This window comes from Mizuhopecten yessoensis, unplaced genomic scaffold, assembly GCF_002113885.1.
Source record: "Mizuhopecten yessoensis strain PY_sf001 unplaced genomic scaffold, ASM211388v2 scaffold9761, whole genome shotgun sequence".
Lineage (NCBI taxonomy): Eukaryota > Metazoa > Mollusca > Bivalvia > Pectinida > Pectinidae > Mizuhopecten > Mizuhopecten yessoensis.
The window spans coordinates 13,583-38,999 of record NW_018408209.1 but is presented as its reverse complement, the minus strand read 5'-3'; the positions used below and the strand labels follow the sequence as shown (position 1 = coordinate 38,999).

Sequence of the window (25,417 nt, the reverse complement as noted above, 5' to 3'; positions counted from 1 at the left end):
ATGGTAAGAAGTTGAAACATGGATAAATTAATGAAATTTGAATATTCAGTCAATTTAAAATGGTTTGAATCTTGTTTTTCTGTTTGCTACCAATGAACACTCTTGACAAATCATTATTTTTCTCCCAATTTTACATGTTTTTAATGCCCACTCTTTTAACTTTGTCCAAGCGTGCTCTGTAGTTTCAAGAGAAAACACTATGTACGAACATGACAAAATTAACTTGATTTTCAAGTTGTTTCTAATTTTGAACTCGTTACCATGGCAACATTTTTTTTCATAATTGCATTGTGGAAGAATTCGAAATAAAGGAAACAGACGTTTGAACGATCGCTTTGGGAACCAAAGATAGCCAGACCATACAAAGTCATTTATTTAACATATAAATATAGTCCTACTGTATGTAGTTAGAGTTACTCGACTTTAAAAATAGCTATCATCAATCTGGGAAGTAACAATGCATGATTCAGATAGGCGTTCATGATGGTTTTAGTGCATATGAGTACACCAGTTATTATGTGATATACTATTGAATCAAACTTGTGTCGTTAGATTGGTGCTTTTCAGTTGTTTACAGTGACTTCAACTCTAACAAACTGACTATCAATAATATACGAACATTTACGATGTATATGCCGAGCCTATTACCAGAGAACAGTAGTGTATCGCTTATTACCAGAGAACCTAGTAGTGTATTGCCTTTTACCAGAGAACCCAGGAGTGAATCGCCTATTACCAGAGACCCCAGTAGTGAATCGCCTTTTACCAGAGAACCCAGGAGTGAATCGCCTATTACCAGATAACCCAGTAGTGTATCGCCTTTTACCAGAGAACCCAGTAGTGAATCGCCTATTACCAGATAACCCAGTAGTGTATCGCCTATTACCAGAGAACAGTAGTGTATCGCCTATTACCAGAGAACAGTAGTGTATCGCCTATTACCAGAGAACAGTAGTGTATCGCCTATTACCAGATAACCCAGTAGTGAATCGCCTATTACCAGATAACCCAGTAGTGTATCGCCTATTACCAGATAACCCAGTAGTGTATCGCCTATAACCAGAGAACCCAGTAGTGTATTGCCTATTACCAGAGAACTCTGTAGTGTATCGTCGATAGTTTGAATGTTTAGACAATACAAAGCTCAGACAGACATTTCTTACCTCTCGATCAGCCTCCTTCTTCCCAATTAAAATCAAGACAAATGCAAACACCTCTTTATATTTACTGTCGTATTGCATTGTCACTTTATAACCCTTCGACATTCGGATATCATTATACAATTGTTTCATGGCTATTTGGGGAACAGTCAAAACTATCATCCCGAGGTAGGGGGAAGCCCTGGGGAACTGTTTGCCCGAGGCCGCTAGGCCAAGGGCAAACAGTTCTACAGGGATTCCCCCCACCGAGGGATGATAGTTTTGACTGTTCCCAAAATAACCATGAAATAATTGTTTTATTACCAAATAAAAATTAGTATCAATGCTGCATGAATGTTGCCATTGCTTCAACACTGAGTCGCGGTCACCGAAACGCTTGAAGGGGGCTCTCGAGGGGGGATTTCTGCGCATCGAATTCGCGCCGGGTAACAGTTCGCTCTGACGGGGAAACAGTTTTGACTGTTTCACCCTTACAGCCGAAATTGGACAAAAAGGCCAAAAACAGTCAAAAATAACTAATTATAATTTATATAGACTATTGGGTAATAATCATATCTGTTAATGCCAATACTTGATTATTGACGTCATCATAATTGTGACGTCATAATTGTAACGTTTGATACCACTTCTCCTCAATAAACTGATGCCTGCTGTTTTCATTAAACGAGCTCAAATGCACTACTTGCAACTGTTCGCGTTTTCCACGTCGAGTAAATAAGCGAGAACATGTCCACACGCAAATGTTTATCTGGAGGTTTTACAGAAATGGTTAATATAATTGCTTAACAGCTTTAATGTGGCATACATAGGCAATATGAATGTCAACTGAAAGCAGTTCGGTGCTAAAATAAAATCAGTTGAATTTACACTGTAACATGCATTTCCTGATTCACATGTGCTTAAAGCACTGACGCCGCCATCTATCAGTCACCAAAGACATGCCATGTCAAATATTTATAATTCTCATTACTTTTAATCAAATATAGCACCTACATAGATTTATTAATCAAGGCGTTACATTTGTTTTTTTTCAACGTCCTTAAATGATTTAAGGTTTTGATAGGACATTAACCCTTACAACCAACATTCAACAGAGAGTTTAACGATTATATTTGAGTTAATTCGCGAGGATAGCATCATCGATTCTCCAGGGGTTACGCTCACTTTCGCTCTCCCCTGGAATATGTCAAAGTAAAGGCTCAATGTGCGCCACCTCGCGGATGAAACTAGAAGACTAGTTCGGTACTTTGATTAACATCAAAAGAATCTCGCGGTCACGTAACTGTAAATTTGATTGGCTTTGAAGTCGATGTGTCGCTCCTCTGTAAGCTTCGAAGGTCATATATCAGCCTAGCGATTGGTCATTTTTTTTTTTACCTGAGACCAATCATACAGCTATCGTCGTTCCAGGGGTGCAGAGAATGTAAGTGAGCGCAACCATTGAGGTATTGAGGATGCGAGGAGAGAAGTTCTGGAATTTCTCGCGAATGTGCACACTTTAGCTCTCTGCATCCAAAGAATACATGTCTGTCATAGCGAAATCGAAGGCTCAGTGTACACTGCCTTGTGAATGAGACAAAAGACTAGTTATATCCTTTGATGTACATCAAAATAATATGTCGATTGCGTAACGGTAAAGTTGGCTGGCTTTGAAGTCGGGTGTCGCTCCTCTGAATTCATCAGAGAAAAGGTATCAGCTTAACGATTGGTCAGGTTTTTTGTACATGAGAGCAATCGAATAGCTAGCTGTGTGCCTTCAACATAACCATGACATAGTCCAGGGTGGAGAGAGCGCAAATGAGCGTAACCCCTGGATTATCGAGGATTTTACGAAGGAGCAGCAAATACCTGATATCTATCGGCAAATTTAGATTATCGAAAATATGCACACACAAAAATCAGCACTGGTGAAAACGAAATGATGAATTTGTACGTAAAACCATTAACGTCACCATTTCGTTAGATGCAAATGTGTTACATCCTACCAAAACGATGTTACAAAGCACTAAGTCGTCGTCAAAAACCGGAATGATTTAATGATTGATGTAGCCGATAAATTATAAAATGACGAAGAATTCACAAGTCCAAATATATGAAAGCAACTGAACGATACTTAGCAACGTGAACCAAGACAAATCTTGAAACAAAATAATTCTCGTCTTACATTGAGTTTACCGCCCCGCAATCTGAAGTTAAAATGAAGTCATACATTTTATAAATGTTATTTATTGTAATGAAAAGATTTGTCATTTCAATTACATATATTTACATCAATCATTACCGTGAGACGACCTTTTCAGATTGCTACTTTCTCACCAGGTGCAGGGTTGTTGTCATGTTTAAGTTATTATCATGCAAAGTAGAAAACAAAAAATAACGAATATGTCTTTGACCGATTTCGGAGTAATGCTTACACGATAAACATGCTTTCATCTTAATTGTTAAAGACCTATAACGTCAATTAATTTGCTCACTGACTTTATAATTCACTTATGAAGTAGTATTAAGTAAAATGATCGTTATAGCAGAAGAATCATTCAAAATTTGACAAGAAATATCGATTACGGGACATGAGGCATGCGTGACAATAATCGAAAACATTTCACATCGTAGGAAACTGTAATCTAATTGCTTGTTGTTTTGTATCTATGACACGTTTCACACTCTAGGTGTAATACAAACAAGAAATGTCAATTTTATCCTGCTGATAAGAAAAAGGTTTGAAAGTAAGCGGTACGCTACCTTTAAATATAACATCTATAATCGAACGTAAACTTTCTCTATCGTAAACCATGACATCCAGTGAAGTAGTCAAATCACTCGATGGGTACATTTGTAGTTCTTCTTCGTGGTATCATTTTCTTTTTTTATGCAAAATGAAAAATGACAAGTAAACTCAAACTTGTAAAGTGGAGCACTAAAGTTGAAAATGACGTAAAATACATGTTTTATGTATAAGTACGAGTAAAAACCAGTTAACTGAACGCGATAACAAAACTGATACTTCATATCGACTACGATTGTCTCGCTTGGGTACAGCAGATACAGCGACAGTGCAATACGAGCAGCATTCATCTATTTTGGTGTAACAGGGGTTACAGAATGGAACATGCCAATCCTCCAAGGTGACAGACGTCAAGCAGGACAATTCTCTTCCAAAAATACACCAGAGTGTTGTTTAAATTATTTTAAACTTTGTCCTGTAGTGCTGTTCTATGTATGATGTGTATAGTTGATAAACTTTGTTCTGTCGTGCCGTTCTGTGTATAATGTGTATAATTAATACACTTTGTTCTGTCGTGCCGTTCTGTGTCTAATGTGTATAATTAATAAACTTTGTTTTGTCGTGCTGTTCTGTGTGTAATGTGTATAATTAATAAACTTTGTTCTGTCGTGCCGTTCTGTGTGAATGTGTATAATTGATACACTTTGTTTTGTCGTGTTGTTCTGTGTATAATGTGTATAATTAATAAACTTTGTTCTGTCGTGCCGTTCTTTGTGTAATGTGTATAATTAATACACTGTGTCCTGTCGTGCTGTTCTGTGTTTAATGTGTATAATTAATACACTTTGTTCTGTCGTGCTGTTCTGTGTATAATGTGTATAATTAATACACTTTGTCCTGTCGTGCTGTTCTGTGTATAATGTGTATAATTTATAAACTTTGTTCTGTAGTGCTGTTCTGTGTATAATGTGTATAGTTGATAAATTTTGTTCTGTCGTGCTGTTCTGTGTATAATGTGTATAATTAATAAACTTTGTTCTGTCGTGCTGTTCTGTGTGTAATGTGTATAATTAATACACTTTGTTCTGTCGTGCTGTTCTGTGTATAATGTGTATAATTAATAAACTTTGTTCTGTCGTGTTGTTCTGTGTGTAATGTGTATAATTTATAAATTTTGTTCTGTCGTGCTGTTCTGTGTGTAATGTGTATAATTAATACATTTTGTTCTGTCGTGCTGTTCTGTGTATAATGTGTATAATTTATAAACTTTGTTTTGTCGTGCTGTTCTGTGTATAATGTGTATAATTAATACACTTTGTTCTGTCGTGCCGTTCTGTGTACAATGTGTATAATTAATACACTTTGTTCTGTCGTGCTGTTCTGTGTGTAATGTGTATAATTAATAAACTTTGTTCTGTAGTGCTGTTCTGTGTATAATGTGTATAATTTATACACTCTGTCCTGTCGTACCGTTCTGTGTATAATGTGTATAATTTATAAACTTTGTTCTGTCGTGCTGTTCTGTGTATAATGTGTATAATTAATACACTTTGTTCTGTCGTGCTGTTCTGTGTATAAGGTTTATAGTTTATAAACTTTGTTCTGTCGTGCTGTTCTGTGTATAATGTTTATAATTTATAAACTTTGTTCTGTCGTGTTGTTCTGTGTATAATGTGTATAATTCATACACTTTGTTCTGTCGTGCTGTTCTGTGTATAATGTGTATAATTAATAAACTTTGTTCTGTCGTGCTGTTCTGTGTATAATGTGTATAATTAATAAACTTTGTTCTGTCGTGCTGTTCTGTGTATAATGTGTATAATTAATAAACTTTGTTCTGTCGTGCTGTTCTGTGTATAATGTGTATAATTAATAAACTTTGTTCTGTCGTGCTGTTCTGTGTATAATGTGTATAATTAATAAACTTTGTTCTGTCGTGCTGTTCTGTGTATAATGTGTATAATTAATAAACTTTGTTCTGTCGTGCTGTTCTGTGTGTAATGTGTATAATTAATAAACTTTGTTCTGTCGTGCTGTTCTGTGTATAATGTGTATAATTAATAAACTTTGTTCTGTCGTGCTGTTCTGTGTGTAATGTGTATAATTAATAAACTTTGTTCTGTCGTGCCGTTCTGTGTGAATGTGTATAATTAATAAACTTTGTTCTGTCGTGCCGTTCTGTGTGAATGTGTATAATTAATAAACTTTGTTCTGTCGTGCCGTTCTGTGTGAATGTGTATAATTAATAAACTTTGTTCTGTCGTGCCGTTCTGTGTGAATGTGTATAATTAATAAACTTTGTTCTGTCGTGCCGTTCTGTGTGAATGTGTATAATTAATAAACTTTGTTCTGTCGTGCCGTTCTGTGTGTAATGTGTATAATTAATAAACTTTGTTCTGTCGTGCTGTTCTGTTCATAATGTGTACAATGTGTATAATTTTCAAAGGCTTGCGACAGAGGAAAGACCTTTGAAAGCGTGAAAAATTTGATATTAAAGTTCAACTTACAAAAAATGTCATTCTGGTGAAGGTGATATACATATAAATGTCAACAATATATTTACTGTATAAAAATGAATAATTGTTAGAGATAATAAATTCAGTTTCGTATTAGGACAAGGACATTTAGATCTGGTATACAATCACGTGATATGATGGTTAAAAGGTATTGACGTGGTAGTCTCTATATACTGTGTGTCCAAAGGAACGATGACAGCAAACAAAACTCGTCTGTTTTCCACCATTACAATATTTCCAATTAGTATATTTTATCAAGCAAAAACAAAAATATGTTCTTTCCTACCATAATCTTTATCAGAATGATACGCTGAGTGAGATTTGTGTCCGGAATGAAGTACCCCTATGTTTAAATATGCTGGATAATGTTAATCCAGACTTTGGTAATGTCTTGTGTATAATTTTGTGAAGGTATTTTTGTACTCCTTTTTCCTTGTAACATGGTTATGATTTATGCTTTATCAGTCCTGTGTTAGCTGCCTTTTCCTTGTACAATTTTGAGAGAAAAATAAGAATTACTGTACTAGTTTGTCCGACACCAGTTATCCACGCAAGGAGTTGATGATACTGCATCTATCAGTACAATTGTGCCCAAACGCTGGCACAACATGAAAATGTTGATTATATAGTCTGTAAAAGGGATGTATAGACTTCCAGGGTAATAATGTCATGTTAAGTTTTGTAGCTACTCCTAATTAGTGATTGGTTATATCATTAGGAGTAACTGCAAAGCTATGTTCCTCTTATGATTGTTCGACATGTCAACAAAGAAAACAAAATTGTAAAATATTTTAGGAATAATAATATGAAACGCATGAACATTGTTTTCTTAAATTTTCAAATACAGGTCGTCTCAGCGTCATCCTAATATCTTGTCATATGCTTAGACCGAACCTTCCAGCCTCTAAAAGCCGCCAACCAATTAAGTATCGCTTCTGTCAAACTAACCACGTAAATCATCACGACGATAAATTAACGTTTTATACTTTCATCGTCAAATGCGTAAACTACATTTTTACTCGCTGGCTTCGCTCAATAGAAGACAATTCTGGCTGCACACATCGTCATAGACGTGAATGTGTATTCCTCATAATGTGCTGTTCCATATGTTTCTACCATGGTAAGATAAATTGGCAGTGTGTTTTATAAGGCTTTACATTCCAGTGATATTTATGAAGACAAACAGCTTCTGTTTCTCACTGTAGTTAGGACTGTATGTAAATTAGCTGTACATACATGTATATCAACCACAAGGGAATGCTAAATGGATAAAAAGGGATTCAAACCCAAAAGCAGTAAAACCGGGGCAAAATAAAAGGAAATATTTATATTATGATCAGTGCTGCTCAGCTATTATGAAACGAAGACAAGGATTCTGGAAGGATAATCGTTTTCCAATTTATCAACGAAGCCCACAATGTATACATATATTTTATATTATACGAATGTCAGGTCCCCAAAGTAAGAACCTGAGTAGTGACAAAAACAAGAAATAAGTACAACTAGATTGATTGGATGAGTAAATGAGAAATGTTGAATCTTATGCAGTAACCAGTGCCTTTTACGTTAACGTTAGAGAGGTTCTTTAGAAATCCGGTTTGCTGAAAGACAAGGTCAGGGAAACTAATTCCACCCTGGAAACAAAGAGATGTTTGATTGACTTTGTCAAACGTAAACCACGTATCTCTACTAATATATTGCACTTGTTGAATGTAGCATAAACATTCCAGTATATGATAGCGATGAACAGTGGGATCGCTTGTCAGAAGTGACCTTGCTACATGATTGAGTCAGTATATCATTAACCAAGAAGGCGTGACTTTATACAATAGAGGTGAAGGCCCTAGCTTCATACATAAATGATACATGCACATAGCCACTAAAACTACGCAGCAAGCTAAGGAAACACATACAATGTATCTAGTCGTAGCTGAAAACTTAACAAAGTAACATATGACCATTTCGTCATTTTAAATCGTTCCTTTTTCAAGTAAACGTATACATGAATTAAATATTTTCTAATAATTTTTTTTAGTTTCAAAGTTTTATTACTTAAATTGATTTTTCATTCTTAATTCCTTATTTCGAAACAAACATTTTTTTTTATTGAAATGAAAAAAAATAGACCACTCATTTATATTTCTAAACTGAAACGAATTTTCGATAACAAGTAAAAAAAGGTTAATAGGTTCAATCTAATAGTTTTCTCAATTAATTACACCACATTTTGTTCATTGTAATTTGTGTTTATCTCAATTTGACTTTTATCAGAATATTTTAAAAAGTGTATGTTTGTAATCATTTGTATAAAATCAATTTTCTTCTTTCAGATATTAATTACTCTATGCTTCCCTTGCCGATGATGCTTCTCTAAACGACATCTTTCAAATATTTTTTCTCTCCCTTTCCCGGTCTTTTTTTTTTAAATAATTCTACGAAGACTAGCATTATTATTATGATGTTATGTTTTTGAGGCTTTTAAAGATGAACATTACACTCAGAAATGTGTTTGCATAAATAATTTTCAGAAAGTCTGTTTCTTTTCAACCCGAGCATGGATACCATGCTATCAACGAGTTTCACAGTAAAGTACTGTGATTTAGAGATTAAAGTGTTTTCTGTTTACATATACATGTATATCAGAATATTTTCGAGGTAGCTTATTTTTGCAATAGTTTAAGTTCTCAAAACGTTTGAAATCCCTTGAAGACTGATGCCTTGACAGGCATCGCGGAACAAAAATAAGCTTTGAGTCAGTATTCAATATTTTGATCTGAAGGTAGAAAACTTAATACAAGTACTAAAAAAAAATGTTCTGGTGAGTTTTTTGTGTTGAGAAACATATTTCATATTAATACCTGAGAGTGACTTATCGCAACAAAAAGGTGTGGACTAAAGTTGTCTTAAAGTTATCATCTTCCTTAAAATGATGTTTATAATTGATGAATCTGAATAAACAAGCCAACGATCTTCTGCACATTAACACACTAATCTTAAGTTTATTGCCATGTTGTTCATATTGCACATTGACCACAGACTGCGTGTTACATTCAGTAGGAATAATGAGTAATGGGGAAGAGTTTTTTAGAACGAGAGAAGTATTTCCGACACGTGATTGAAGCCTCCATACATCAAACACTTATAACAATACCTGGCATTCAGATGTCAATGTTCTCTACAAGCTTGTAAACTTAATTGTCACGTTCAGTCAAGGGCAAAAAAATATGTTTACCTGATGCTGGTACAAGTAGTTGCGAATCGAATATCTTTCATATCTGAAACCTTTTCAGACTTGGATTCGAATCAAATATATCTTATATATTAATTTGAATTTCAAAATTTGTAAAAGAGTGGTTTCCTTCACTTAATTACTAAATTTAAAGCTTACCTGTAAATATCTGTTAATAATTTTGAAATCAGATGATAGAGACTTTTTTGATATGGTAAGTAGTACAAATACATATATACAAATCTAAATGTCTTGTTATATGAAAATATTATATTTCTTTTTAGGAGCCATTCTCTGCAGTCCTGTAGTCAATGATATGCGTATTGCAACTGCAGATGAAATGACGGTGACAAATGTAAAAATTTAAATTTTAATGTATTTGCAGTTGAAATATGAGTCTTACAAAAAATCGCAGTGTAATAAGAAAGTGTATTGAAATAAATTACAGAGTAACACTTCCCGACATTTCATAAAAAAAGTTTTTCAAATAGACCATTACCTTTTCAACTTAACAAACCGCAATTCCTAATAAAAAAATATATATGTAAAGACGCCTTCCTCGCTGTATGATTATAACTTTATTTTCAAGAAAGGCAAACAGCATTACAAATACAAACAAGAGGATATAAAAATGTGAAAAGAATCGTAATATGAACTTACATCTCTAGATTAAGACAAAATATAATCAAACCAAGCTCTGCCATTTTCATGATATAACTTCGGAGGTAAGTCGCAGACATGTTGGGACTACTTTCGATCACGTGACGTAAACACATTTGGCATAAAAGGTATTTGAAGGGACGAAGGGTACACTATATAATGCTAAAAGGCACTTACACAATTACATTCTGGATATATTTGTATGGATTTATCTTAAGCAAATACAACGATTTAAGAGCCTCTTTCTTCTTTTTGTCAAGACCTCAAACTCTCTTCTTTTTGTCAAGACCTCAAACTCTCTTCTTTTTGTCAAGGGCCTCAAACTCTCTTCTTTTTTGCGTAATCTTCCATCAAGCCCAAGTTGTAAATGTTCACATAGACATCATACGTTAGATTTTTTTATGTTTTCCAACAACCATATTACTGTACCAAAATAACATCACGTTTCTTTGATGTATTAATTTTAATTCATCACTTTGTTTTGAGTGAGAAAATCAAGATTTTCGCCCCATTGTTTCTTGATTTACACAATGCAAAATTACTTCGAAATCTTTCGTTTACCTCCGAGTCTTTTTCAGAAATATGACTGAAAAGACCGAAGTGTTCAAATAAGGAAAAAAATACAAACGAAGGAAATGTTTACATCTAGACTCTTACAAAGTAAACGAAAACAGTACAGGAGGAGTAAGACAAGATGTTCCGGACGGGTAAACTTCTTCTGTTTCCAAGACAACACCCACTATACAATCTATGTCAAATAATAGTAATATTATGTCTTCAAATTCACAAACGTGGTAATGACGATGAAATTACAAGTAACAATGAAATTACAAGTAACAATGAAATTACAAGTAACAATAAAATGACAAGACAAAATGAAATTACAAGTAATTACAAGTAACAATGAAATTACAAGAATCAATAAAATTACAAGTAACAATGAAATTACAAGTAACAATTAAATTACAAGACACAATTAAATTACAAGTAATCACAAGTAACAATGAAATACCAGTAACAATGAAATTACAAGACACAATGAAAATACAAGTAAAAATTAAATTACAAGACACAATTAAATTACAAGACACAATAAAATTACAAGTAACAATGAAATTACAAGACACAATTAAATTACAAGTAATCACAAGTAACAATGAAAATACAAGTAACAATGAAATTACAAGACACAATTAAATTACAAGTAGCAATGAAATTACAAGAATCAATGAAATTACAAGTAACAATGAAATTACAAGAATCAATGAAATGACAAGTAACAATGAAATTACAAGAATCAATGAAATTACAGGTAACAATGAAATTACAAGTAACAATGAAATTACAAGTAACAATGAAATTACAAGACACAATGAAAATACAAGTAACAATAAAATTACAATTAACAATGAAATTACAAGTAACAATGAAATTACAAGACACAATAAAATTACAAGACACAATGAAAATACAAGTAACAATGAAATTACAGGTAACAATGAAATGACAAGTAACAAGAAAATGACAAGACAAAATGAAATTACAAGTAATTACAAGTAACAATGAAATTACAAGTAACAATTAAATTACAAGTAACAATGAAATTACAAGTAACAATTAAATTACAAGTAACAATGAAATTACAGGACACAATGAAAATACAAGTAACAATGAAATTAAAAGACACAATGAAATTACAAGTAACAATCAAATTACAAGTAACAATTAAATTACAAGTAACAATGAAATTACAATTACAAGTAACAATGAAATTACAAGACAAAATGAAAATACAAGTAACAATGAAATTAAAAGACACAATGAAATTACAAGTAACAATCAAATTACAAGTAACAATTAAATTACAAGTAACAATTAAAATACAAGTAACAATGAAATTACAAGACCCAATGAAATTACAAGTAACAATTAAATTACAAGTAACAATTAAATGACATGTAACAATTAAATTACAAGTTACAATGAAATTACAAGACACAATGAAAATACAAGACACAATAAAATTACAAGACACAATAAAATTACAAATAACAATGAAATTACAAGACACAATGAAAATACAAGTAACAATGAAATTACAAGACACAATGAAATTACAAGTAACAATTAAATTACAAGTAACAATTAAATTACAAGTAACAATGAAATTACAAGACACAATGAAATTACAAATAACAATGAAATTACAAGTAACAATGAAATTACAAGAAACAATGAAATTACAGGTAACAATGAAATTACAAGTAACAATGAAATTACAAGACACAATGAAATTACAAGTAACAATGAAATTACAAGTAGCAATGAAATGAAATTACAAGTACAATGAAATTACCAGTAACAATTAAATTACAAGACACAATAAAATTACAAGTAACAATGAAATTACAAGTAACAATGAAATTACAATTAACAATGAAATTACAAGTAACAATGAAATTACAAGACACAATGAAAATACAAGTAACAATGAAATTACAAGACACAATGAAAATACAAGTAACAATGAAATTACAAGTAACAATGAAATGAAATTACAAGTAACAATGAAATTACAAGTAACAATGAAATTACAAGTACAATGAAATTACAAGAATCAATGATTAGCATTATAAAAACATCCAGGTAAGAATTGATATAAACAAGGTCTATCATCGATGTAAGTAATCAAACTAATAAAAATACACACCAAAAATATTAGCAATACTTGAAACTTTTCAAAACGATATTTATTATCTCACACCTACAGGTTTATTTACCCAAACCTCTTACATACACAACACACTATACACACATGCCTACGCAAACGCAGATGTACACAGGACATTTGATCTCACAATTTTTTTTTCTTGTAATTCTCGCGTATAACACACTCCCTAGTGTCAATACAAATACATATTGATGGAACTTATGTACATGTACCAATAAATATATTAATAATGTTTTTTAAAAAATAAGTCGTCGGCAAGTAATAGAATCTTCTATTCTGCCTCGTTAGGTAATGATAAAAAAAATAAAGTTGAATTATATATCGAGTGAAAAATAAACTAATATCATTAATGTTTCTTTCTTTAAATGCTAATTAAATATATACGTGTATTTTAATATTTGACATTTAAAATAAAATGCAAGTCAATATTAAAGTGCAATTTGAAATTATCAATTTTAATGTGGCCAGCTCATAGAAACGATGGAAAAAAGTTACTGACGTTTTGTTAACAATTTTAAATAACATATAAATGCATAAATATGTATTCAATATGGGAGAAAACCATTATCAATATGTTATATCTTAGAAAATCTTTGTGCGTTTATGTTGATATTTAAATTTATAAAAGATAGATAGCGTAATTAGGAATGAACGTTGATTCATTCCAGTCAATTTTACGATACAAATCAAATAAATAAATAATGAAAAAAACAGTTTCATAAAAGTTGTATAATCAATACCTATAATGCTGGATGCGACATGTAAAAAAATACAAGTTTGTACAATAGTACATATTTCAAATAAACAAAACCACAAAACTGAAACAAAAAAACATAAAAACAGTAATTTTAAATAAAAAAAGTTATTAAAATGCATCAAATCAAGAATAAAAATGTGGCGTCATCTGTTGATGACGCAATATACAAGTTCGTTCTTATGGTTATGGTACGGGCTACGAATTCAACACCGTCGCTAAAATTTCTATTTACATATGTGAAAATGATATTGAGTATACATGACGGTATTTATGTTGACACACTGTTTCGTCTCTTTCCATTTCTGGCTTTGCGTGACATTGATATTTTGACGTAGGCTGAATAACACTGTCCTGTTCTGATGGGGACCCCACTGAACCCTCTACGAACAAAACTTTCCACTCAGTCTCACAACTGATCACTCAAATATAGCAAATACTTGGCTTGTATTTTGTCCATAGACATCAGAAGCAACCTTCCAAGTATAAAAACGACTTGAATATTGACACGTTTGGGCGTCAAACAACACTAAGAAATTAAGATTTCCAGCATTCTAAAATTAAATAAGTGTTCAAATTGAAATGTTTGCACAATTTCAAAAACAGATATCATCTGCTGTCGTCTGTGGAATATTGATTTTGTGTATCAGTTAGGAATACAGAAATTGTCAAAACAATAATTCAACTGACAAACCAGCTAGATATGGTCATGAGATGACGTTTATTCAATCTTTGACTATGATTGTCTGTGTTGTAACTATAGGTCGACCAGAACCATTCATTAGACGTACACTGTAATAAATGAGAAATTGATTGGTTTCCCTGATTCAAAATGTCTGATAATTCACGCTAATAAATTGATCAGATTTGTGGAACCACAGTTCACGACAATATAAAATCTCTTACTTCAGTCACTACTGCAATAAACATCAATGTATGTTATATCCCATTTTACCTTATTTTCTTAACACTCCCGTTAAATGTCTCTCAGACGGGGTTTTAGTGTATAAGAAGAATTACATTTAATATGTTTAACATGTAACTTTTAAAACTCTGTCACGATTTGATACGCTGCTGTTTTTGTTGGTCAAACTTGATATAGTATTCCAATTAATGTAATAGCCAATAGCCTGCATTTGTCAGAAATCTTCAGTAGAATGATTATAACATCACAAAAGTAATGACGTCATGTTCCGAACGCTATAGATATGATCCTATCAATCTGAATTAGACTTCGTTTAATTATATAGTGGAGATTCAACAAATTAATGTTCAAACCTTGCAAAATAGACCAGTGCTATATACTGTAGGAAATTCATTGTATTTCTATTGATATTCATTTAACCTTGATTTCGTTTACAAATGCTCATTTTCCATTTGTTGCACAGAATATCAATGCTATCTCCAAAGCGATAGTGCCATAAGGATCACAATAGACACGAACAAAAATGATACAAACTAAACTGGTATTTTTTTGTATAATTCAGAGATTTTCCTTTAAAAGTTATTTCCCTTCTTTAATAAAAGAAAGGGGCGTTCAATATGATAAAACCGTATATGATAAAAAGGTACATGAAATAATAAAGAGTTTGGCGGGGAAAAGGTCCCAGCTATTTAAGTGGGTCAAGGACAACTTTTAACTTGATAGGGTTGACTGTGTGTAGAAGTGGTGTACTCTTTAGAAACTGTGGTGGACTGGGCTGGAAAAACAACAAGGAAAACATCATTTAACTTCTAAGAAAACGATGTCGCATTATCACATTGATAATTGAAACTGTGATTTTCAAGTATATCTGTAATTCAGATTTCAAAATGAAATAGCAGACGTAGTTTTAATTTCTGGTGATAAATAGTCAGAAAAGGATAAATTATAAATAAGATAACAACACGTGACGATAGCCATTGCTATTTTTAACATTACACGATAGTCATTGCTATTTTTAACATTACACGATAGCCATTGCTATTTTTAACATTACACCATAGCCATTGCTATTTTTAACATTACACGATAGTCATTGCTATTTTTAACATTACACGATAGTTGCTATGGATATATAAAAAAAGGTTGAGAATATTACTGTATGAATATTTGAAAACAATAAACTTATCCAAATATTTCAAATATAGGTCTTATTGATGGTAGACTGATTTTCCTGATAACATACCAGCGTCGCCAACCCTTTTGGAAAACGTATTTCCCTAATTACATTCGGGTATTGCCGTCATATTTGCTGACTTATTTCCTTAATTACATTCGGGTATTGCCGTCATTTTTGCTGACTTATTTCCCTAATTACATTCGGGTATTGCCGTCATATTTTGCTGACTTATTTCCCTAATTACATTCGGGTATTGGCATCATTTTGTAAACTTATTTTCCTAATGAAATTCGGGTATGGTTTTTTTTGCTGACTTATTTCTCTAATTACATTCGGGTATTGCAATAATTTTGGTATACTTATTTCCCCCAATTAAATTCTTTCGGTATCATATTAATTTGAACAATAGCTTGAATAAACATTTTTTTTTTTTAATGAATCTTTTCTCAGTATTACGAATTGTAACGGTGAACAGGAATCAATGTTGACAGTTTAACAGTTTCGCAGCTTCTGAAATTGCAGTTCCAAGTGAAGTGAATTTTAAATAGAGGCTAAATATGTCATTAACCTAGTTATTTTTCTAATGATTGAAATGCGTTTTTTTTAATTTTCACGATGCTATGCAACAAATGCATAATAAAATATATTCACCTAGAATCGCAGTTGAGCATCTGGAAGATTTAATTTAAACGGACCCATATTGCAAACCATTTTGAAACATTAAAAAGATGGATATCTATTTTTATATCGACTTCTAAAATAGCAAAAATTATATAGGTGTATACTTCTTTGTTTTCTCATTACGTTAACAATACATTGTAACAAATTGTGTGACCAGTTGATGGAACAGCCATTTCTGTGAGAACAAGATAGAGTTTTCTATGGTAACCAGACCTTCCTGGCACAAACGACATTCGGAAATCGTTGCCATCATGTCATAATTGGTAACCAATTTATCAAACAGATTGACCTGAAGTGTAATTATTTTGCTGTTTTTTATTGAAATAACTAATTTCATTCAAGGACTGTAAAAGGAAAACATACATAATATTTCTAAGTCCACGGATATGTGCAAAATACTGTATTAAAACACGATTGAAAGTTCAATAATCAATGACACTTTAATGCGATAATATAGAGTATGATACTTTACCTCTGTTTCTGCACACGATACAAAACGGACCCTTCTCATAGCGTGAACAAGAAGTAGTTTCATTTCCAGCACGGCAAACCTAACACCAATACACATGCGTGGTCCACCTCCGAATGGCAAATACAACACTGGGTCGATTTTGTATTCACTATCAGGATCAAATCTGAAGCAAAAGTAACAACATTATATAAACAAATTCATGTCTGTAACTTGATTTACAGTGATTTCAGATGTGAAATATACATGTGGTCGCTATGGATCAAAATGAAATTGAAAAGCGGGACAATTTCGTCTTTCAGATCGTGAACTTTCCCTCTCTTTATAATAACATCCCTGCTTCCCCTACTTACGGGTTAACATGCCGTAGGATATTCTATTCTCTTGAGCGTGCACCGAAAATCATCACTTTCGTGATATATGTCAACTGCTGACGGACAAACTTACAATACAGGGTTTCCAAAGATGCTTGTTGGTGAAGACATTTGACAAGTTTTAAGCTCGCCATCAGGATCTCGCTAGGAAATGTGCTATTTATCTGTGTGATACGGAGGTCGATGCCACAGTAAGGGGAATGTAAGCGCTATTGACTATTCGGATGTTTACTAACCCACCATGAACCTAAGTTAAAAATAAAATAATAAACTTGAATCATTTGTTTATCACCTAAACAACTCTTCATGTTAACTTCAAATCGATGACAGTTTGAAATATGTATAAAAAGCATTTCACACTAGTGAACATCTCTTTAATATTTTGTGTTCTTTTCTGAGTGCAGATATTCGCAAGTCACAATCGGTTTGCAGGAATATCTTCCAGTTTAGAGTTACTGATGATAGTAAGTAATTATTGTTTTCGCCTCCGATACAATGTATGTAGTTTAACTTACCTTTCTGGACGAAACTCTTCCGGGTCAGTATATAGCCGGGGGTCATGATGTATATGATAGATAGGGATCACTGCTACGGACCCCTTAGGGATTCGAACCCCTTTTATAGTCGTCGACTCACTGCAGTGCCTGCTGAGTCTATAACAAAACAAAATTAACATTATACTGCCAATAATGATCAGCAACCTACTTTCACGAAGCGCACACGTGCAACACCGTCTTCAAACCTCCGGGCGGTATGCTCTCTTAGGTTTTCTGTGTCCCAGGAATATTTCATGACGAAATCGAAGGCTATTTACGCGCTACCTTGTGGATGATAAAGGTCGATTAGTCAAGTTGTAAGTGTTATAGTTAAATCGACTTGGCTTGGCGTCGGATGTCGCTTCGCTGTAATCTAGCAATAGGTCAGATATTCTTACTTGAGACCAAATAGTTATCCGCGTGGGTTCGATTTGTGTAACCCTGCAGGTAGGGCGTAAGAATTGTACCTGCTGCCCCCAATTGCATGATCGTAAGAGGCGACTAAATTTGGGACCCTATCTCTTCTCTCCTTTCTAAATAACTTTCTTCTTCCTAATGTCTCCCTTGACAATGCCTCACTTTTGGCCATTTGTTGAGCGTTCGCCCCTGTGAGGAAGGCTTTGGGTTCTGTCCCCTGGCCGAGACATACCAAAGTCTTTAAAAATGGTAGTTTCTACTCCTGCTTAACGCTCAGCAAATAAGGAGTGGGACGACTGGTTTGCCCGTTGTCAGTATAATGTGACCGGGTGGGGCGTCCTGCTGGGTGTCTTCGGCAGTATGTTTCAGTGAGGTAGCACTATAAAGTCGGCATAAGTTCCGCGCTATCACAAGGAGACAAACACGAACATATCGCAGCCTCCCAAAATACACACGCATACACTACGAGCATGCATCTTGCACACAGGGGGGCCGTCCTTAAATGACCTTAGCTGTTAATAGGACGTTAAACAAAATCAAACAAACAAACAAAAAAGGTTCGATTTGTCATGAAGTTTTCCAACGTTGTAGAAACAAAGTGAGCGTTACCCTCGTCATTTCATGGATGATATAACAAAGAAACGTGGAGAATTTTCTTTTGACAAAAAGAGCGGTATATGATTCTTCTAAAAATTGTAAATAATATACAACATTTGATATAGCACCCTATCTAGTTAACGTAAGACACTCTAAAGCACTTTACAGTACATATATATACAATTGATAAAATTAGCATATACATTAATCAATACAATTTTGAGGAATTCGCAGGAGCTGCCTTTTAAGCACTAACTACTAGTCATATGCCACCTGGCTAATATCTCCCTATTTGTGTATGCCTGCGTGTGTGCTGGAGATGTATTTAGTTATGTTTCTAAAAATCACTCATGTAAACGTTAGATACATATATCATGTACGAATGACATTATTTCTGTTTTTAAAGTGAAAATATATATTACCTTGCTGACCATTTTGTACTTTTCAGAAAAAAGATATTATGAAGAAATACAGCCTTGTACATGTGTATCGAACCTGGTCAGACATTCTCTGTCAACAATTCAGTGATGTAAAATAAGCTGCACGCGCTAAACTGTCATTCGAATTCTTGTGAACATTCAGATATGAAAATGTACGACAGTTTTTGGTGTAATAATTTCATATTAGCTGGCTTATATCATTAATATGGACAATGGTCAGTTTATAGAATTTACCTTGCAAGGGTTGGATACTTCCGCAGAGTCTCGTTGATAACATAGCCAGTGTACTTGAGGTCAGTCAGGTTGTCGTAAGTCGGCTCGGCCTGTCAAAAGGACAGAATGGTGCATCCGAGTCAACTTTGGTGATATTGCAATGTATTAATGTGGAAATCAAAGTACAACAGGTTATTTTGCATTTTCCTTGAGTGCCAACTTTTTACATAACGATGACGTATTATGATGCAAAATCGAAATGCTTTGATATTGATTAAGATATAAAACCTTTTTTTCTTGGAAATTTACAACTAGACCTTAATACAAACGTTTACATATATAATGTGTGCAAAATTCCCCAAATCCAGTAATATACCGTATGAAAAATAAAAAAAACATGCCAAATTCCATCGGTATCATTCAATGGTAAATTCATGTAAATGGAAGGCATCGTTAACAACTTGTATATAACCCTTTGCCTAATGTTTGACAAATTGTATTGAATTTAAAACATAATATATGAATTACTTACAGGCTCTCGAATGAGTTTTTATACACATTTCAAATCAACAAATATGTTTGACAGATGTTAGAGTCAAATGGATTGAATAACTGGCAAGCCTATATACATTCTTTCCATGAGTGGCTCTTAGTTTGATCTTATATACTTACAATAAAGTAACAATATTGATTAATTGATTTAGAATATTTTTAAATGAAAAAAAAAATATTGAGTAGTAATATAATGTAAAGGATTAGGGGAGATAACTCCAACATGATAAACATAATGGAGATGAACTCTGTATATCACACAAACAACTCACGATCAACATCCAGCACACGTACAGTTATTATCTCATTAAATAGAGCGAGAGGTCACACTCATTTATTCATATATAAAGTAAGAGTTCACATTAACCAAAAGTCCATGCGCATGTATATTTACATGAAATACTAGTTTATGAATGAATAATCTGTCATGGCTAGAAGAAGTTAAATTGTAACGTTATCATGGGCTTAACGGGCATATTGTCTTTTTCGCTGTAATATACACATGCTTTTAAAAAGCTATTGTTGTTCATTCTATGTCCTTTTTTACAACTAATTAATTTAAAATAACTACCATTTGATGCGATAGAATTGTTAATTATATTTGGACTTTTGCATCGAAAAACAATATTTGAAATGTTTACTTTACTTTTTTACACCTGCAATGTTATAAATAGTAAGAAGTGATGGGATCAAGTAGGCTATGCCTTAAGGATTAACCTGAATATAACTTTATGTTATGGAGATATAACACACGAAAACGGAGTGTACTCTAAATAAACTGCAAAGCGGTTTATGATGAGATTACACTCAGTTTGTTTGTGTTATAGCTCCATAACATAAAAAATTTATGTTCAAGTCAATCCTTATAATTCAATCTACTATACACAATCCCTGTGGAAATCCACTTTTATTGATGGACTCTTTTCTCTTAGAAGTTATTGCGCTGCAGTATCAGCCAATTAAAAGCGACGTTACATACGGCGACGTCATTTTTTACATTATGGGCTGATAACATATTTTTTAAGCCAATCAAAATGCTTGTTACCAGCAAGATTAAATTATTTAACTATAACAACAAATTCTGGCGAAATTTATATGTATAACAAAAAGGTCAACTAAATTAAACATATTATACAAAAATAATCGAACTTAAAAAACGTACAAAGCTAGTTTTCACCCCAATTTAAAATAATGCTAATACAATACCGATAAACGATACATTAACATAACATTTCAAACACCCGTGAATAGTCCTTTGGCAAGCCTATTTTGATGTGAACTAGTGAAAGTCAGCAAGCCTCAAACACCAAATGTTCCCTGCCTGACTGGAGTAATCACAAGCAATATGCTGTAAATTTTATTATTAGTAACAGTGATCTTATTTGTATTTACCCATTAAGGCGATGTTCGACGTTGTTAAAGGTATTTTGAGGGTAAACATGTGTGGAAAAGTCTGTCAAGTAAAACGGCCACAAAAGTAACCACAGCCCTCCTACATTTTTCAAATCATATTTTTAGTAATAGTCCACTTACCCCATTTTTTAAGTTGTTCTAGGTACGTTCAAGGCCAACAAAACTTAGGTACGTTACAGGCCAACAAAACTTAGGTACGTTACAGGCCAACAAAACTTAGGTTTCACGACAATCAGTCAAGGGATACCGAAGTTTAGAATAATGACTTGGAACATGGAAATGAAGTTATATTTATGTTTTTTGTAATTGTGATATTAACTTTCGAACAATAATGATATATTAATACCTGTCTAAGGTATGCCCAAGACAAACATACGTGTTACGTTTCATTAAAGTATGGCAGGAAACTGTAGTCTCACGTTATAATAATGTTTACAACACTGGACCACTTCACGGCATTATTTGTGTCATCCGGGTCTTTACCAATGGTGAACGTAAGAATGGTGACAAGGAGTGTGACAGACGGACTGACGGGACATAACACTATACCTTATATTTCGCGTTGTAGGGGTATTTAAATATAGCACTGCCGAGGATGTTAATTTTTACTCTAATGTACTAGTTTAGCTATAATGTTCACGTACATTTATATTAAAGATCCATGTTCTTTATAGCTACATTACATTAATCGGAGGTTCCAGGGTTCGAATCCCTGTCTGTCCATTTACTTTGTTTGCACTCAGAAACACGTTTAAATGACTTATTTCATCTTTATTATCTTTCTATAAATGTTCTGCAAGGCGTGGCTTACTTTTCATAAATAGTTTCTCAAAGCTCTAGTTGTGTCGGAAAATAAGTGTCAACATCATAGTTGCAGTTTTTAGAGTGGTAAGGGGATCTTAAACGTATGGAGACTTTTTGTTCTCACCTCTCCAACGACAGAATTAATTTCTTTCTTCAATGTATCCTGTATGTGCTGATTCAGCGCCAGTTCATACGCAACGTAATGGAGGCATGTAGCCGTTGTTTCGTAAGTACCAATCATAAAGGAAAACGCTTGGGCATTTACTTCCTCCGTGGAAAGATCTTAAAGACAACCAAGATAATAGGATATCAACCGGAAGTGAGGAAAACATTGTCTGCACCACGTACATAAGATATAAACTATTTTCATTTTACAACAACTATGAAACAAGTTATTTCAACTTATATTTGCACTCTTTTTGGTCCGGATGTTAGCACGCGGGGTCTTAATGTCTTAACGAACCCGGGGTGCTGTACCCGGAGAACACCCACGTGGTCGGACAGGTGACTCCATTCCTTTTCACGACGGTACTTAGTTATCTGAATTTTAACATATTTATCATTAATATATAGTAAGTTTGGTGTAAAATTTAAAAATAAACAGCCCGCTTTACATATTTTTTCAGAACATCTGAAATATTGTGGTAAACGCAATTAACGATATTTAGATAGGAGATATCTGATAACTAGGTTAATAATTTAGGCTTCTTATGATTATGCCATTGGCATTTTTTAACTGATGTGCTTGGCAAATTTTATATCAAAGACGGCAGGTTTACAAATTTATTAGTAAGTATTAAGTACCCTTTTTGTCTCCGTTAGTTCCTGAACTGGCATCAGTCAACAACTGAAGAAAATCATCTCGTCGCTGAAAACAGCAAGATTGAAAAATCAAACAACTGAAAATGTACATCATTGGCTGCATTTGCTAGGACGCCAAAGTGGAAATTATATGGTTTTAATATATGGTTTTGAATTATTGAATATAATAATACCGCAAAATATTTTAAGAATCAAACACTTTCAAAATCATGTTTACTGTGCAATCATAACAAATGTTGTTTACAGGTAACTGGTCAAGTAAAACAAATGTAAGACAGTCTGTTTTGTTGAATTATCTTTGAATATTAAGCTTAAATTCTGATTTCATCATCGTAAACAATATTATACAGTTGTTAGGATTGACAGAAAAATAGTTGAAAACGATTTTAAATTGAATAACACGGATAATCTTTGGCTGTTATCGTTTTGAATTTTCTATTTACCAAACAACCTTTTGTTTGTTGAGTTAGCCAGGACAAATTGAGTTGGTAATTCCAATATAAGATACATTCTGTATTCAGGACACTCTTACCAGTTCCGGATGCTTCCGTCGCTCATCAATCAATTTTGTTGTTTCACCAGCGATAAAGTTTACTGTTTTCTTTGGAAAAGGACTGACATCGCAAAGTTTGAGAATTTTGTCTGCATGTGGTATGATCACTGTTAATTTAAAAAATTAAAAACGGATCATTAGTTTTTGACACGAGTTTTGCAGTTAGGGTTTTAGAAATCGTTTATGAAAAAGAAATTAATAAAATATAATTTTGATTATTATCAATGATGGAAGGACATAACAATGTCAATGACAGAGAGACACAGTGTTGTCAATGACAGAGAGACACAGCGTTGTCAATGATGGAAAAACACAGAGTTGTCAATGATAGAAAAACTCAACATTGTCATTGATGGGGAAACACAGCATTGTCATTGATAGAAAAACACAGCATTGTCACACAGTGTTGTCAATGACAGAGAGACATAGTGTTGTCAATGACAGAGAGACACAGGGTTGTCAATGACAGAGAGACACAGTGTTGGCAATGACAGAGAGACACAGAGTTGTCAATGACAGAGAGACACAGTGTGGTCAATGACAGAGAGACACAGCGTTGTCAATGACAGAGAGACACAGCGTTGGCAATGACAGAGAGACACAGCGTTGTCAATGACAGAGAGACACAGTGATGTCAATGACAGAGAGACACAGTGTTGGCAATGACAGAGAGACACAGCGTTGTCATTGACAGAGAGACACAGCGTTGTCAATGACAGAAAGACACAGCGTTGTCAATGACAGAGAGACACAGCGTTGTCAATGATGGAAAAACACAGAGTTGTCAATGATGGAAAAACACAGAGTTGTCAATGATAGAAAAACTCAACATTGTCATTGATGGGGAAACACAGCATTGTCATTGATGTGGAAACACAGCATTGTCATTGATGGGGAAACACAACATTGTCATTGGTATAAAAACACAGCATTGTCAATGATGGGGAAACACAGCATTGTCATTGATATAAAAACACAGCATTGTCATTGATATAAAAACACAGCATTGTCATTGATATAAAAACACAGCATTGTCATTGATGGGGAAACACAGCAATGTCATTGATATGAAAACACAGCATTGTCATTGATATGAAAACACAGCATTGTCATTGATGGGGAAACACAGCAATGTCATTGATATGAAAACACAGCATTGTCATTGATATGAAAACACAGCATTGTCATTGATGTGGAAACACAGCATTGTCATTGATATAAAAACACAGCATTGTCATTGATATAAAAACACAGCATTATCATTGATGGGGAAACACAGCATTGTCATTGATATAAAAACACAGCATTGTCATTGATGGGGAAACACAGCATTGTCATTGATGGGGAAACACAGCATTGTCATTGATAGAAAAACACAACATTGTCATTGATGGGAAAACACAGCATTGTCATTGATGGGGAAAACACAGCATTGTCATTGATATGAAAACACAGCATTGTCATTGATGGGGAAACAAAGCATTGTCATTGATGGGGAAACACAGCAATGTCATTGATATGAAAACACAGCATTGTCATTGATATGAAAACACAGCATTGTCATTGATAGAAAAACACAACATTACCATTGATATAAAAACACAGCAATGTCATTGATATGAAAACACAGCATTGTCATTGATATGAAAACACAACATTGTCATTGATG

The 25,417-nt window shown here is 33.4% G+C and overlaps 1 protein-coding gene across 1 annotated transcript in view; it reads right to left on the bottom strand.

Moving 5' to 3' along the window:
• Positions 1-13,858: 13,858 nt before the first annotated feature.
• LOC110458778 (cytochrome P450 3A19-like) overlaps positions 13,859-25,417 on the bottom strand; it is a 25,135-nt gene continuing 13,576 nt past the window's right edge. The window contains exons 5-11 of the mRNA XM_021510681.1: positions 23,728-23,855; positions 23,178-23,241; positions 22,498-22,655; positions 19,626-19,714; positions 17,917-18,054; positions 17,031-17,193; positions 13,859-15,475 (exon numbers count right to left, since the gene is read on the bottom strand). Coding sequence (XP_021366356.1) covers positions 15,386-15,475; positions 17,031-17,193; positions 17,917-18,054; positions 19,626-19,714; positions 22,498-22,655; positions 23,178-23,241; positions 23,728-23,855 — 830 coding nt within the window. The 3' untranslated portion in view covers positions 13,859-15,385. The remainder of the gene's footprint in view (positions 15,476-17,030; positions 17,194-17,916; positions 18,055-19,625; positions 19,715-22,497; positions 22,656-23,177; positions 23,242-23,727; positions 23,856-25,417) is intronic.